General features: G+C 49.0%; 1 protein-coding gene across 1 annotated transcript in view; it reads left to right on the forward strand.

Annotated features, from left to right (window-relative positions):
- jmjd1cb (jumonji domain containing 1Cb) overlaps positions 1–16,412 on the forward strand; it is a 148,788-nt gene that overhangs the window by 112,538 nt on the left and 19,838 nt on the right. Inside the window, exons 14-21 of the mRNA XM_080461992.1 lie at positions 1,831–1,984; positions 2,898–5,583; positions 7,133–7,334; positions 9,496–9,710; positions 10,262–10,414; positions 10,744–10,833; positions 11,412–11,542; positions 14,024–14,258. Coding sequence (XP_080318118.1) covers positions 1,831–1,984; positions 2,898–5,583; positions 7,133–7,334; positions 9,496–9,710; positions 10,262–10,414; positions 10,744–10,833; positions 11,412–11,542; positions 14,024–14,258 — 3,866 coding nt within the window. The remainder of the gene's footprint in view (positions 1–1,830; positions 1,985–2,897; positions 5,584–7,132; positions 7,335–9,495; positions 9,711–10,261; positions 10,415–10,743; positions 10,834–11,411; positions 11,543–14,023; positions 14,259–16,412) is intronic.

Here is a 16,412-nt window from a genome sequence, read left to right on the forward strand (position 1 = left end):
TGTTTGTGTGTATTTAACTGGTGTTGAGTAATGGAGGCTGCTGCAGGCCGGCCACAGTGCGGCCGAGGAACTCAGCGGAGGTTTTAGTGAAAAGCATGAAAACTGGAACTTTCTTCTCAGGGAGCAGGAGCCTCGTCTAGAAACGCTGCCGAAGCACTAAAGGTCCTGGAAGATACGTACGCCACTTCCCACGCAAAGTTTGAGATCAAAGAAAGTAAACTTTGCGGGAGAATATTGGTATCGGTACGACAACTTTGGACCTTGAGCAGCATATTCTGGAGGGAGAACCTGGTGCTGATGGTGGAGAATTGAACCAGGTTCATCTCAAACATTGAATGTCTTCAAATATCAAACTTATTGATCCACGTGATCGTAAACAGCCAAGCTGCAGAGTTCTAGATGTTTCTTTAGTGGAACGTTACTGCTGAATCAGCAGAACCATGTTCATATGTCATAGTATCATCTTCTAATGATCCAGAGGATAGAACTGATTGATTATCAATGATAGAGGATAAAACTGATTGATTATCAATGATAGAGGATAGAACTGATTGATTATCAATGATAGAGGATTGAACTGATTGATTATCAATGATCCAGAGGATAGAACTGATTCACCTCTGACCTCCATGATGTCACTTTCCTCTGACCCCCATGATGTCACCGTCCTCCATGATGTCATTCTCCTCCATGATGTCACTCTCCTCTGACCCCCATGATGTCACCGTCCTCCATGATGTCATTCTCCTCCATGATGTCACTTTCCTCTGACCCCCATGATGTCACCGTCCTCCATGATGTCATTCTCCTCCATGATGTCACTCTCCTCTGACCTCCACCTTCAGATCAGATTCTTCTCCACCACCTCTACAGTCATTGATCTCTCTCAGACTCCAGTGACGACGAGCTGCTGATCTCTTATATTTTCTTTTATTAGTGATTCCACTACTGTGACACCAGATAAGATCATCTCCTGACCTCCACCATCTCCATCACTATTTCTCTCTCCGATAAATTTCTTTCTTCATCTTTTCTGCCAGAATTTTGGATCAAATGTCGTCGATCAGCTGATTGAGATGTTAAAATCTTGACGAGGAACTTTGCATTGGCCATTTATGGTAGAAAGTGGACGTGTTGAGGGCGGGGCCTGAACTGTCTACTGAACTGGAGCTCTGATGTCCCCAGCAGCCATTGTTTGGACATCAGTCACACATTCCTGCTCTCATTAACCCACTTCTGTCATGTTCAGTACAGTCTGCTTCTCTCACTACACCTGCACACGAAACAACAGCATTTCACGCTTTTGTTTCTCAAAATGTAAGCAAATACATGAAATAATTGTGAATCAGAATATTGCTTTATTAGTTTATTAACTTTTTTATTATTTGTGCAAAATAGGATTAATTCATGCTTATGGGGCAGGTGACCATAGGGGTGGCTTCCTCTGTTTTCCACATTACAACTTTTGGAAATAGCTCCCCAGGTGGAACTTTCAGAAACTGCTATGTCTCCGTGGAAGCGGAGAGAAAGTTTTCTGAGCCGCCGCTGCTGCTCCAGATGTGCTCCACATCATTCTGCAGATTTGGACCAAAATGTCTTACATTTCTCTTTTGCAATAAAATTCCAAAAGAAAAACTGGAGCACATGCCTTTTGGAGATGTGACTGGACTTTACACCAGGAGGTATCAATACAAATGGGATTATGCATAAATAGTCTATTTCTCTGTGAATCTTGGCTTTTGTAAGTTTGTAGAAAAATATATTTTTCATGTATATTTTTCATGCTTTATTGCACTAAAACAAAGAGGAAATGTGTGTGCGTGCGTGCAGAGAGGTGGAGAAGAAGTCCTTTGACCCCATCAGGACTCTGACTCTGGCTCAGCTGAAACAGGAGCAGACGGACCGAAGTCGGACCCCGACAGGAAAAGACCTGCACCGTCTGTACCTGGAGCCCCACAGCAAGCCCCGCCTCTCCACCACACAGGTACACCCTCAATAAGCATGAAGCCCTGACGGAGGAACCCGTTTGCCCCCTGTGGGGCTGATCATGTCAAACTGGATGCAAACACACCCGTTTGAAATCCATATTTAAATGTTATTACCGCCCATCTTACTGACTCTGGTTTCATCTGCATCGCAGCAAAATCAATTCTTTAGTAATCAATATTCAGTATTGATTCCTGATGGCGCCTGCCGCCTGTGCTCCCTCCTCTGATAACTTCTCTCCAGCCTGTTGCTTCCTTGATTCTTTTAGAAAGGTTTTATTTGGACCTTTTACATTCTCCACTTTTTATTTATTTTTTTGATCCATTTCTTGCCCGAGTTTGATTCATTTCCTGAAATATATAATTTAATATACCCTTGGTGGCTCCACCTCAATGAAATTGAACTTTTTTATAGTTTGTTCGATTTAAATGCCTCATTTGTATAAATCCTGATTGTTTAAACCAAATACATTTTTTAGATTTAAAAAACTTTTAATTACCATCTTTTTAGTGAATACTTTTGTAAATGCTTTTGTTTGTACTTCCCAGTCTTAGTTTTCAATATTTAAAACTTAATATTTTAATATCTTCTCCACAATTGTGTATTTTACTCTTGTGTATTTATTGCTGCCAGTGAGGCTGCTGCTCACACTGTCTTTTAACATTACAGAGTAACAGTGAAGTACTATTCTGTTCTTTAAAATGCTTACAAAATACTGTTAGTCCCCACACTGTAATCTTAAGTACACACAGTCCAGGTTTGCCTGTTGAAAACCTCCATAACGTGTCATATTTCTATTCACATCATTACAATCTTCTTTCTGGACATTTTATGCCTCCGTCTTTGTGAAGTGACGTTTTACTCAGTGGATTGAAGGAAGAGGGTCTGTACTGATGTGCTTCTCGTTTCAGGACTCGGTCCAGGTATCCGACCGGGCCAGCAAGTACAAAGAGGAGAACCGTCAGATCCTGAAGGAGAGCATCGAGGTGGCTCCGTTCACCGCCAAGATCCAGCGCCCTGCCGATCCCGCCATGGACCGGGACCGGGACCGGGGCAGAGATCCAGCCTTCCCAGTCCGGGTTCCAGCTCTGGCCTCCCTGAGCCCCAAAGCCAGCCACATCCACCCCCACGTCATCCAGTCAGAGAAGAGCAACTACTTCACCACCCTGTCCAACAGCGTGGTGAACGAGCCCCCCAGACTGTACCCCTCCAAGGACCTGGGCTCCTACTACGACAAGGTGGGGGCGCAGGGGGTGGTGGCCAGTGTGGGGGCTGCAGTGCCCAGCCAGGGGGGCATGTCTCTGGGTAACTACAGCTCCAAAGGCTCCCTCTCCAAGCCCCCCCCTCTCATCAAGCACCAGCCCGAGGGGGGGGAGGGTCTGGCCGGGAAAATCACCGAGCAGCTGAGCCAGCAGGTGACGTTAGTCCAGCCGCAGACCCACACGGGCGTGGACAGGATAGACCGCCGCAGCCCCGTGATATCCCCCTCCTCCACGTCGTCCTCTTCATCCTCAGCCTCCAACCACCACCACCATCAACACCACCATCATCATCATCACCAACAGCAGCAGCAGCTCAGGGCCATGCCATCCCTCCACCGAGCGCCCGTCTTCCACCCGCCCACGCAGCACGCCCTGGAGCGGAAGGAGGCTGCAGAGCGGGAGAAGGAGCGAGAGCGGGGGGGGTATGGGGGGCGCTTGTCTCCGCCCACCCTCACGCCCATCCAGCCTGTCAGCTTGGTGGCGGCTGGTTGTAAAACGTCGGCGGAGCAGCAGAAGCCCCCCACGCTGCTGCCAGAACTCAGGGACGTCAAAGGTCATGGAAACACGACCGCCATCAACTCTGTGGCCTCGGTCATCAGCGGGGAGGGCAGAGCTCCATCGGCAGACGGCTGGAGAGGCGGAGACATGCTGCAGGATCGAGGGGGGCCGTACGGCGGCGACAGGGGGGGACCCAGAGCCAAACCCCAAGCCGCGATGGCGTCGGTCATTGTCCGTCCGTCAACGTCTATTAAGTACGACGGTCCTGTTGGTGCTAACAAACCAGGTGCTATCGTCCACAAGGAGCTGCCCCAGGGGCGGTTCTACCAGACCAAGCTCCAGGGCGAGAACGTTCGAGAACTGGCAGCTGGACGCATCATCCAGCACAACTCCAACCTGGACGACCCGTCACTCCAGAAGAAGGCGTCTGTGTGCGGCGTGCAGGCGGCCGGTGCTCATTGCGCCATCAACTCTGTGTGCAGGGCTGCCGTCTCCACCTCGCCAGCTTTCGGCCTGCAGAGTAAAAGTGGGACGGCGCCCCCGGAGCCGGGCTACTCGCTCCCGGCTCGGAACGAGTTCTCTGCTCTGAAGACCGGCATGGGGGGCTGGGTTCTGAGCCACTCGGGACCGGAGCGGGACTGGGACCACCAGGAGATGTTCCGTGCACGGAACACCTCTCCGGGAGTCTGCCTCCCTCTCACCAGCTCGTCAGGAATGCACCACCCCAGTCCCAGCGTCACCCCCACACCCAGCTCCACCCAGCTGTACTCGCCCTCCTTCATCCACCTCAAGAAGCACAAAGCCGCTCTGGCTGCAGCTCAGTCCAGAGGCTGCCTGTCCATCGCTGCTGGAAACTCCACACTGGCTGATCCGCTAGATAAAACTCCTGCTCACAGCTCGCCTCCTCTTCCCCCCTCCAGCCAGGCTGCCTCCTCCTCTTCCTCTTCCTCCTCCTCCTCGCTCGACAGCAACATCAGCTCAGCCAGTGGGAGCACGACTCCAGGAAAGTCCAGTCCCCTGCCCAACGGCCAGGCCTCCGGGTCGGTCCCCGCCTCCTGCGGGCAGCCCAGCAACTACCACAAGCTGAAGAAAGCCTGGCTGACCCGGCACTCTGAGGAGGACAGGAATACCACTGCCAGCTCCAGCTTCAGCTCCACCGCCGGTGCCAACGCCAGCTCCAGCTCCAGCTCCAGCTCCACCACCGGTGCCAACGCCAACGCCAACGCCAACGCCAACGCCAACGCCAGCTCCAACGCCAGCGCCGGCTCCAGCGCCGGCTCCAGCGCCGGCGCCGGCTCCAGCGCAAGCGCCAGCGCCAGCGCCAGCGCCAGCGCCAGCTCCAGCTCCAGCTCCAGCTCCAGCTCCAGCTCCAGCTCCAGCTCCAACAGCACCAAAGCCGAAAAGCTGCCCAGCACCACCAGCACCAGCACCACCACAGCCATGTCCGACATGATCAAACCCTGCACCGTCAACCTCAGCGCCTCCACCTCCAGCGAGGTGGACATGAGCAAAGACAGCGTCAGCAAGGCCGAGAGGGAGCGGCAACCGGAGGAGAAGGTGTCAATAGGCGCTGTGGAGGACAGGAAGCCCGCTCCTCTATCGAGACGCGCAAACAAGCGCTCTTACGAGTCCGGCTCAGAGACAGGGGGGGACGACTCGGACGCCAGCGAGAGCAAGATGGAGGGCCGAGCCAAGCGGCAGCCCAAACCCACCTACAAGAAGAAGCAGAATGACATGGCCAAGAAGAAAGGAGACGACAAGGACGATGACGACCTCAAGCCCAACGGCATCTTCAGATCAGCCCGAGAGAAGACCAAGCTCAAACTGGCCAGCAGCAGTAAGACACACACACACACACACACACACACACACACACACACACACACACACACACACACACACACACACACACACACACACACACACACACACACACACACACGCACGCGTGCGCGATGTGAGGCGACAGTGCTCACCACTGCGCAACCTTCTTCTTTATGAAGAATCCATAGAAGGAAAACACCGGGGTCACAGTTTCAGTGGTCGCCCTGTTATTGACTTCCTCTGTGGACCGAACCAGACCTGTCTGTCCTGCAGGACAACGGTTCAGTCTTAGTGACCTGATGTGTTTATGATTAGGTCTGCGCTGTGAAGGTTTACTACCTTATTAATGAAGTAGAATCAGATGAGCAACAGAATCACAATAACTTCTTCAAACTATTCTTGAAAAGGTCTTTTAAAGGTCTTATATTTAACTTTTAGAAACTTGAAGGAATACTGTTGGTTTTATGGATGCGACTCGTGATAACCTCTTCTGGAGCTACATGGTGTTGATGCCATAGATTGGGGCAAGTAAAGACATTTTAATCACTTATACTCTGTGTCACAACAAAGAAAAAGTTTAAATTTAAAGGTTATTATAGGACTATATTACTGGTCCAGCCCACTCAGGATGAAATTGAGCTGCATGGTGTCCCCTGGACTAACATGAGTTTAGCCACGGTCCCTCTGGGACGGAACAGGGCAGGATGGGTTCTCCTCCGGCTCCACTGAAAAAGTTGTGGATGGTACAGAAAACTACGTAACCACCGCTTACATTTTTCGTCGGCCCTCCGTTGAGCACTGAGGAAGGTTTCAGCCGGAGCTCCTCCTCTCAGTTGCAGGAGGGGCGGAGCTTCACCAGGAGCTCCTCCTCATTAAGGGGGGTGGAGCTTCAGCAGGAGCTCCTCCTCTCATTAAGGGGGGGGGGGGGGGGGGGGAGCTTCACCAGGAGCTCCTCCTCTCAGTAGCAGGAGGGGCGGAGCTTCACCAGGAGCTCCTCCTCTCAGTAAGGGGGGTGGAGCTTCAGCAGGAGCTGGACACTTCTGTTCACAAGGAGAAATTTAAGCTGTGTCATGTAGAATGAGGAGCTGCTGCCGGCGAAGTTCTCCACCCGACACGACATCATTCACAACCCCGTCTACAATTTAACCGTACTGTCTGCGGTGCGCCACAGAGTTGGGTCTGGGTGGGCTTTGGCGTACCGGACCCTCCCGTCCGGTGCAGACTGTGGTGAGGCCGCAGCCCTTGACCCCCCTGCCTCAGTGCTTTAGCTTTTGTCTTTCTAAGTCACAGTGCTCTTTCTCCTGATGCAACTGCACCATGTCTTGCTGTTTGTGACTTACAGTGATTTAATTTGTCCATATATTGCGCAGCCATGGTTTAAAGGTCATTTATGTGATGTTTCAGGGGTGCAGCCCACTTAAGAACAAGCTTTTCCATCTGTGCCTGAACTAAACTCAGAGCAGATTTTTTTTTGTTTTACTCCAAAACAGGGAGTAAGAGCTCCTGTTAAGAGCTCCTCAAACAGAACTCAGTGGTGTGCTGACCCTCTCTCTGTGCTTCAGATGGGATCCCCCGCTCGGTGCTCAAAGACTGGAGGAAGGTGAAGAAGCTGAAGCAGACGGGCGAGTCCTTCCTGCAGGATGACTCGTGCGCCGAGATCGGACCGAACCTGCAGAAGTGCAGGGAGTGCCGCGTTATCCGCAGCAAGAAGGGCGAGGAGCCGGTACACTCGCCTGTCTTCTGTCGCTTCTACTACTTCAGGAGGTGAGTGTCCCTGCTTGTCCTCCCACTTCAGGACTGGAGCAGCGAGAGCTGCAGCTCTGAGCAGAGAGGAAATGAGGACAGGAGAGACGAGACGTGTCCTGCTTCTAAAGAGGAGTCGTGTCCTACCTACTGCACATAGATTATTAATCATATGTCTGTTGCAGTGTGTGCCGCCTCACTCACTGCTTTATTGTGAACACACACACACACACACACACACACACACACACACACACACACACACACCAGTCTGATAAGTAGCTGCAGCAGCTGCAGTCTGGGGTCCAACAGGGTAAATCTGCCAAAGAGGATTTTCAACTCTGTAATCTTTCCCTCACTGACTCACCGTGGAGCCCTCCTCCTCCTCCTCCTCTTCCTCCTCTTCTTCCTCCTCCTCCTCCTCACCCCACCGCCACCCCTCTCCGTCGCAGCTCCTTTTGTAATTCCTGCTCTCACCTCATCTCACCTCCTCCCTGTCTGGCAGAGCAGTCTGGATTTCATAAGCATTCACCTGAGCTGACCGGGTTATTACAGGAAGCAGCCTGGTTCTCCTGGTTCTGTTACAGAAAGCAGCCTGGTTGTTACAGGAAGCAGCCTGGTTCTCCTGGTTCTGTTACAGAAAGCAGCCTGGTTGTTACAGGAAGCAGCCTGGTTCTCCTGGTTCTGTTACAAGAAGCAGCCTGGTTCTATTACAAGAAGCAGCCCGGTTGTTACAGGAAGCAGCCTGGTTCTATTACAGGAAGCAGCCTGGTTCTGTTACAGGAAGCAGCCCGGTTGTTACAGGAAGCAGCCTGGTTCTATTACAGGAAGCAGCCTGGTTCTATTACAGGAAGCAGCCCGGTTGTTACAGGAAGCAGCCTGGTTCTGTTACAGGAAGCAGCCCGGTTGTTACAGGAAGCAGCCTGGTTCTGTTACAGGAAGCAGCCCGGTTGTTACAGGAAGCAGCCTGGTTCTGTTACAGGAAGCAGCCTGGTTGTTACAGGAAGCAGCCTGGTTCTGTTACAGGAAGCAGCCTGGTTGTTACAGGAAGCAGCCTGGTTCTGTTACAGGAAGCAGCCCGGTTGTTACAGGAAGCAGCCTGGTTCTGTTACAGGAAGCAGCCCGGTTGTTACAGGAAGCAGCCTGGTTGTTACAGGAAGCAGCCTGGTTGTTACAGGAAGCAGCCTGGTTCTATTACAGGAAGCAGCCTGGTTCTGTCACACCTGCAGAAGGAAACATGTCCCTGGGTTGTTGGGAGGAAACCATCTGTTCTGTTGTGAGACATTGCAAGGCGGTGTTGTGAGAGGCTTTCTGACAGTGGAGGGAGAGCAGCTTGGATTATAACACTGAGGTCCGTCCACATCAGAACGCCATTTCATGGAAACGCGTCGCTTTTGGCGTTTCAGGAGCCCGGAAACGTATTTTTTTAAACACGGGTACCAGAGTGGGCCAATTCTAAAACGCCGGCTCGCCTTTATGGTGTTGATGGGAAAGACACGCATCTGCGGATAACAATGACGTCATTGCCACGGCGCCCCATCGCGGTCTGCAATGTCACCAAATAACAACAACATGGCGGACTACCTGCTCCAGGTGGCGCTGCAGGACCTGCTGATAAAAGTCAGTTTATTGAGGTGATATGTTGGATTTCTGGAGTACAAGGAGGCGCAGGAGTATTCTCCATCTTCTTCGTTTTGTTCTCAGCGTCTTCTGTATTTTTGGTACATTTAGTGAGTCACAGCGCCACCCAAAGGCCTGGCATGTGCACTACATTGTTTTGAACCGGTTCATAGTGACGTGTGGACAGAATTGTTTTGGAGAACGCCGGGGAGAAACACTAATTCATTTTGGCTGGTGTGGACAGGGCCCAGTGAGGCGACAGATTATTTTAACACTGAGTGTGAGGCTCTGTTACATTACAGGATCATTCAAACCTTGCAGATAAAATAAATGATGAAACAGAAAACATCCATCCTTCTTTAGCACTGCTGATCCTGGTCAGTGTCTCGGCGCTGGAGTACCAGCTTACTACAGGGGAGGGCAGACAAACACAAACACTTCAATAGCTTCACCCTTCGTTGCACATGGATGGCAGACGGTGGTGAAGACCTGCCGATCAGTAGATGATCCTGGTGGTGAAATGTGTCAGACAGAGGTTCATGTTGTGTTTTCTCTCCGTCAGACTCTCCTACAGTAAGAACGGAGTCCTTCGGATGGACGGCTTCTCCTCTCCGAACCAGTTTGATGACGAGGCGCTGTCCCTGTGGGTACCTGGGGCCATGGAGGAGCGTCACTTGGACCAGACCACGGCCAAGTACATCCTCAGCTTCATAGGAGACAAGTTCTGTCAGATGGTTATGACGGAGAACACAGCGGCCGGCTGGGTGAAGAAGGACGGTGAGTCCTCACCTCCTCTCCTGGAGTTCAGCAGATATGTCTATGTGTCTTTTATGTCGTTTAAAGAATTGATCAAAGAAAAGTATTCATCTTACATATTGTTTTATATTCTTAGACATGATGTAGATCCCATTGGAGCCTCAGACCTGAGGTCTGCACCTTTGGTTTTTATTGTCTGTGGAGCAGAAGTCTGTGTCAACCCTTCTGAGTTGTGTTGTCTTTATTTTATCTTTATTATATTTAGGTTCAACATGTTTGTGGCTCCAGAAGAGTTTTATTTGGTTTGAAGTAGTAAAATCATCTCTTGTGGTCATGAAGCCTGAAGACTGACTTTCCTCACTGTGATGTTAGACAATGTGCTTAAGTGTGTGTGTGTGTGTGTGTGTGTGTGTGTGTGTGTGTGTGTGTGTGTGTGTGTGTGTGTGTGTGTGTGTGTGTGTGTGTGTGTGTGTGTGTGTGTGTGTGTGTGTGTGTGTGTGTGTGTGTGTGTGTGTGTGTGTGTGTGTGTGTGTGTGTGTGTGTGTGTGTGTGTGTGTGTGTGTGTTTTGCAGCCAAGCTGGCGTGGAAGCGTGCTGTCAGAGGCGTGCGGGAGATGTGCGACGCCTGTGAAGCGACTCTCTTCAACATCCACTGGGTGTGTCAGAAATGTGGCTTTGTGGTTTGTCTGGACTGTTACAAGGCCAAAGAGAAGAGGAGCTCCAAAGGTCAGTGTGTGTGTGTGTGTGTGTGTGTGTTTGTGTGTGTGTGTGTGTGTGTGTGTGTGTGTGTGTGTGTGTGTGTGTGTGTTGGGTTCATTTGAATATTTATTTTCATATTAGTAATCCCCCCTGACCAGCCTGGTTTGACACAAGTTGGCACATGACTCTTGTCACTCAGTCGCCATGACAACCCTCACCTTGGAGTCCATACTGTAGCGCTGAAGTGAACCTAACTTTGCAATAAATCATGTCTGTTTTCAGTGTTCAGTGACGAACGCTGGTGTTGTTTTGGAGCTGCTGCACTTTGTCTCTGACCGTCTCGTCTCTGTGTTCAGATAAGGAACTGTACGGATGGCTGAAGTGTGTGAAAGGACAACCGCACGACCACAAACACCTCATGCCAACACAGATCATCCCTGGTACAGGTATGAACCTGAAAGCATTACAGAATCACGTCCAGCCCTGTCGGATCAAGCAAACCACAAACTGTCAATGCAAACAACTTCCACAATGTTCCACTAGTTGTAGTGCAAAAACATCCTGAAAAACGCATTGATGCTTTATGTAAAGATTCTGATGTTACTTTTAATGTGCAGTTTGAATCTGACCTGATGTGTTAAAAACCTCCAGCTTCACAGGAAACCTGATCTGTGCAGCCTTTAGTATGTTCTCACAAACCTCTCCCAAAACACGCAGCAGTGAGTTCAGTCTGTGTGTGACCTCTCAGCTCTGAGCAGTGACCCCAGACATGCAACATCAGCATAAATCATGTACAAACTGTCTGTGAACTCGAGCTTTAGAACAACAGGCCTGATAATACAGACAAGTGGGTTTAGCTGATTAAACATTTTAATTGACTGACAGCCAGTTCTGTGTGTGTGTGTGTGTGTGTGTGTGTGTGTGTGTGTGTGTGTGTGTGTGTGTGTGTGTGTGTGTGTGTGTGTGTGTGTGTGTGTGTGTGTGTGTGTGTGTGTGTGTGTGTGTGTGTGTGTGTGTGTTTCAGTGCTCACTGAGTTGGTGTCGTCCATGCACTCCCTGAGAGATAAACACAGCATCAGGTCCCACTGTCCCTGTTCCAGCAAGCAGAACCAGAACCTCCTTATCAAGCTGCCAGCAACCAATGGGGTCTCACAGGTAACGCATACACATACACACACACACACACACATGTCTCCCCAAGACGGATTACTCTTGGGGATTTTCCAACAAAAGAACCAGGTACTAGTTCAGGTTCTAGTTCATGTACTAGTTCAGGTTCTAGTTCAGTTCTTAATGAGCAGCTCCAAAGAAGCGGTGGTGTTTCCATTGTCAGGGAGCCGGTAGAGCCAGGTCATGGCATCACTACAGAACGTGGTACGTCACTGGTTCCACCAACGTATCGCCGGCAGGATCCAGGAACCAGGAGACGGACTGTACCAGTGGTTTGGTCCGGTTCAACATGGAGGAACGGAGGTGTAGAATGATAGAACGCTGCTCTACAGCCGTTTCCATGGTAACCTAGGTAAACACTCTGATTAAAGTTCTCTTTCACATGAAGCCATTAAAAGGCTCATTTTAGCTCTAAAAACTCCAAGCTTTCATTTCCAGTAGTTTGTAGTTTGTTTAGTAGTTCCTGAGGAACCAGAAGTCTGGCTTCGTTATAAAGAGGTTCTGTGGAGCGTCTCATAGCGGAGCGCTCCCTGCTGCCTCATGCAGACCTCAGCCTGCGCTCATATTTTCTTCCCTTGTTTTATTACCTTGAGGGAACAACTTATTATCTCCTCTCGCTTTATTAACTTGAGGGAATGACTTATCTCCTTCCCTCGCTTTATTAACTTGAGGGAACAACTTATTATCTCCTATCGCTTTATTAACTTGAGGGAACGACTTATCTCCTTCTCTCGCTTTATTAACTTGAGGGAATGACTTATCTCCTTCCCTCGCTTTATTAACTTGAGGGAACAACTTATTATCTCCTCTCGCTTTATTAACTTGAGGGAACAACTTATCTCCTTCTCTCGCTTTATTAACTTGAGGGAATGACTGATCTCCTTCCCTCGCTTTATTAACTTGAGGGAACAACTTATTATCTCATCTCACTTTATTAACTTGAGGGAACGACTTATCTCCTTCTCTCGCTTTATTAACTTGAGGGAATGACTTATCTCCTTCCCTCGCTTTATTAACTTGAGGGAACAACTTATTATCTCCTCTCGCTTTATTAACTTGAGGGAACGACTTATCTCCTTCCCTCGCTTTATTAACTTGAGGGAACGACTTATCTCCTTCTCTCGCTTTATTAACTTGAGGGAATTACTTATCTCCTTCCCTCGCTTTATTAACTTGAGGGAACAACTTATTATCTCCTCTCGCTTTATTAACTTGAGGGAACAACTTATCTCCTTCTCTCGCTTTATTAACTTGAGGGAATGACTGATCTCCTTCCCTCGCTTTATTAACTTGAGGGAACAACTTATTATCTCATCTCACTTTATTAACTTGAGGGAACGACTTATCTCCTTCTCTCGCTTTATTAACTTGAGGGAATGACTTATCTCCTTCCCTCGCTTTATTAACTTGAGGGAACAACTTATTATCTCCTCTCGCTTTATTAACTTGAGGGAACGACTTATCTCCTTCCCTCGCTTTATTAACTTGAGGGAACAACTTATTATCTCCTCTCGCTTTATTAACTTGAGGGAACAACTTATCTCCTTCCCTCGCTTTATTAACTTGATGTTCCCAGGCATTCATATTATTTTTTTCCCTATAACCACTCTGGGGCTCTGTGTTCCCTGTAGATTTCAGAAAACTGGTTCAGCGTCTCTTCCGCTGTGTAGGTAGCGATAACTCCGCTCCCAGCTGATAATGTGTTAAGCCCTGCTCTGGTCCCCCTCTGGCCCCCCTCTGGCCCCGCTCTGGTCCCTCTCTGGTCCCCCTCTGGCCCCGCTCTGGTCTGCCTCTGGTCCCGCTCTGGTCCCTCTCTGGTGCCCCTCTGGCCCCGCTCTGGCCCAGCAACGAAGTGGAGCCAGCTTAGCACCCATTTAGCCCCTGTTTGGCCGGGGCTTTGGTTGTATAAAGGCAAAGAACTGGTGCTAAATCTGACGCTCGACCAGAACTTGAACCTGGTTCTTTCTGGTGGAAAAGCCCTCTATGTGAAACTTTAGTCCATGAGGCTTTGTCAGCCACCCCGGAGAGCTCAGTAGGTAGAGCATGAGACTCTCAGTCTCAAGGTAGAGGGTTCATGTCCCACGCCGGGCGCCACCTTCCTGTGGGCTCTCCACCTTCCTGTGGGCTCTCCACCTTCCTGTGGGCTCTCCACCTTCCTGTGGGCTCTCCACCTTCCTGTGGGCTCTCCACCTTCCTGTGGGCTCTCCACCTTCCTGTGGGCTCTCCACCTGCAGGAAGGTTCTTAATAGGTCAATGTGATCTGGGTGACGGTGCTCAGACTGACACCCCCACCATCCGGGAACGGATAAGAGGGAGACAATGGATGGATGGATGGATGGATGGATGGATGGATGGATGGATGGATGGATGGATGGGCTTTGTCAGCCCTCAGTACAGACTGCCAGGCATCTGCACTGAGCAGGAATGCAGTGGAGATCTGTGATCTTCCTCTCTGTTTGTCTGCAGGTTCTGCAGAACGTGTTGAACCACAGTAACAAGCTGTCGCTGGTGAAAGCTGAGCTGGGCTCCCAGCAGAACTTGGAACAACCAGGAACCAAAGTGGAGACCAACGGTGGGGGAGGAGGCGGGAGCAGTCCAGGCAGCGATGCAGGAAGTGTCCCCGTCACCCCTCCAGAGTCCCAGTCCCCCCTGCACTTCCTGGCTGACCTGGCCGAGCAGAAGTCCAGGGAGGAGAAGAAAGGTGAGCTCCGGCTGAACAACAGAGCGTTTCACCACAAACTACAGCAGCAACTCTCATTATTACAGAAGAGTATTTGGGCCATTGAAGGAATTTATTCATTTTTATTTTTTTAAATCTGCAGTTCAGAAAGTTGAAAAATCAATTTCACATTTCTTTTTCCACCGAGAACATTTTTATTATAATTTTTTTAATGTACAAATTGGACGTCTCTTCTAGTCCATCGACGTGCCACATTCCTCGTTCCCAGAATGAATTACAGGAGGTTTAATGAAGTGGTGAAACGATGCTTCAGAACAGGCTTCAGCTCATGAGACTAAAGAGACGGGGAGCAGCTCTCGCTCCTCCTCACTGTCTCCCCACAGGACCAGGGACATGAGCTTATAAAGTATATCATTGTCAAACAGGGACATCTGGTGTCCATAAGAAGTAAGCAACCTTACTATATAGTCAGAATTATGGGATTTAATGTGATTGTTTCGGCATCCGCGGGCAGAGGATGAGGGACGGACCAGAAGAGACACAAGTCTCTAGTTTGGTTGTTTTTTGGGAAAAAAACATCTTGATATTGATTTTCCACTTTTTTCTCGAAGTGCATGAGGATTTATTTATTTTTGCCTCAGAATTAATTTTTTTCTTCAGTGGCCCCAACACTCCTCCGTCATGCCTCCATCCACACCACATAGCGACTGAAACCATCCATTCAGCCATTGATGGCAAAGCCACAGCGTGCTGGGACCTTGGTGCCGCCGGAGTTCCACACTTTCAGGATCAAACGTCTTCTTGTGTCTTCTGATACAACATACGCCTTCTGAACTGCGAGCAGGCGCAGCCATCTATCACCTGGCTTTCTGTCCATTACCCGCCTGTTGGTTCATCCTGAGGACAACTCGCAGTTTTTGTCTCTTAAACGTCCACATACTATTAACTACATCGTGTTTGTGAGATAAAAGCAGAAGATGTTTTTCTACTAAAGCCAAATCTAAAGTCTAGTTTAGCCAGTTCATCAAACTGCCTGCAGGCAAAGCAGTGGGCATAAAGAGGAGAGAAAAGAAAATCTATTTTGGACTTTTTTCTCAAAGTGCATGAGAATTTTTCTTTTACCTCCAATAATTATTTTTCTTCAGTTCCCCTAAAAAAATCTTGACTTTGATTTTCGACTTTTTTCTCGACGTGCATGATGATTTTTTTCTTTTTTTAACCTCCAGATTAATTTTTTTCTTCAGTGGCCCAAATACTTTTCTGTACATTATCTGTTGTTCTGCACTGAGGGTGCTTCCTCCTTACTCCCTCCTTTCTCCTTTTCTATCCACATTCCTTAACCCCTGGACATCACAGGGTTAAGTAAAGGTGTCAGGAGGCTTCCTAAAGGAGTTAGTGAAAGATGTTAGGAGGCTTCCTAAAGGAGTTAGTGAAAGGTGTTAGGAGGCTTCCTAAAGGAGTTAAGGAAAGGTGTTAGGAGGCTTCCTAAAGGAGTTAGTGAAAGGTGTTAGGAGGCTTCCTATAGGAGTTAAGGAAAGGTGTTAGGAGGCTTCCTAAAGGAGTTAAGGAAAGGTGTTAGGAGGCTTCCTAAAGGAGTTAAGGAAAGGTGTTAGGAGGCTTCCTAAAGGAGTTTCCTTAAGGAAAGGTGTTAGTGAAAGATGTTAGGAGGCTTCCTAAAGGAGTTAAGGAAAGGTGTTAGGAGGCTTCCTAAAGGAGTTAGTGAAAGGTGTTAGGAGGCTTCCTTAAGGAGTTAGTGAAAGGAGTTAGGAGGCTTCCTAAAGGAGTTAATGAAAGATGTTAGGAGGCTTCCTAAAGGAGTTAAGGAAAGGTGTCAGGAGGCTTCCTATAGGAGTTAAGGAAAGGTGTTAGGAGGCTTCCTATAGGAGTTAAGGAAAGGTGTTAGGAGGCTTCCTAAAAGAGTTGGTGAAAGGCTACCAGTGAGGACTGACTGGGGGGTACCAATGGAGAAATGACAGTATTCTGAGGGTAATACCTCACAGCAACATAGTGGAAAAAAAGAACTATGAGCTAGTTAATTTGTGGAACTGTGGATTTAGAACTATGAACTGAACTAGTTTATATTAAAATTTGTGAACTGAACTTTGAACTGGTTCATGTAGAAACTGAACTTTACCAACATGGAATATCTGAAGGTTTGAATGTAAATGAAAGGAA

Source organism: Lipophrys pholis (assembly GCF_963383615.2).
Source record: "Lipophrys pholis genome assembly, chromosome: 1".
Lineage (NCBI taxonomy): Eukaryota > Metazoa > Chordata > Actinopteri > Blenniiformes > Blenniidae > Lipophrys > Lipophrys pholis.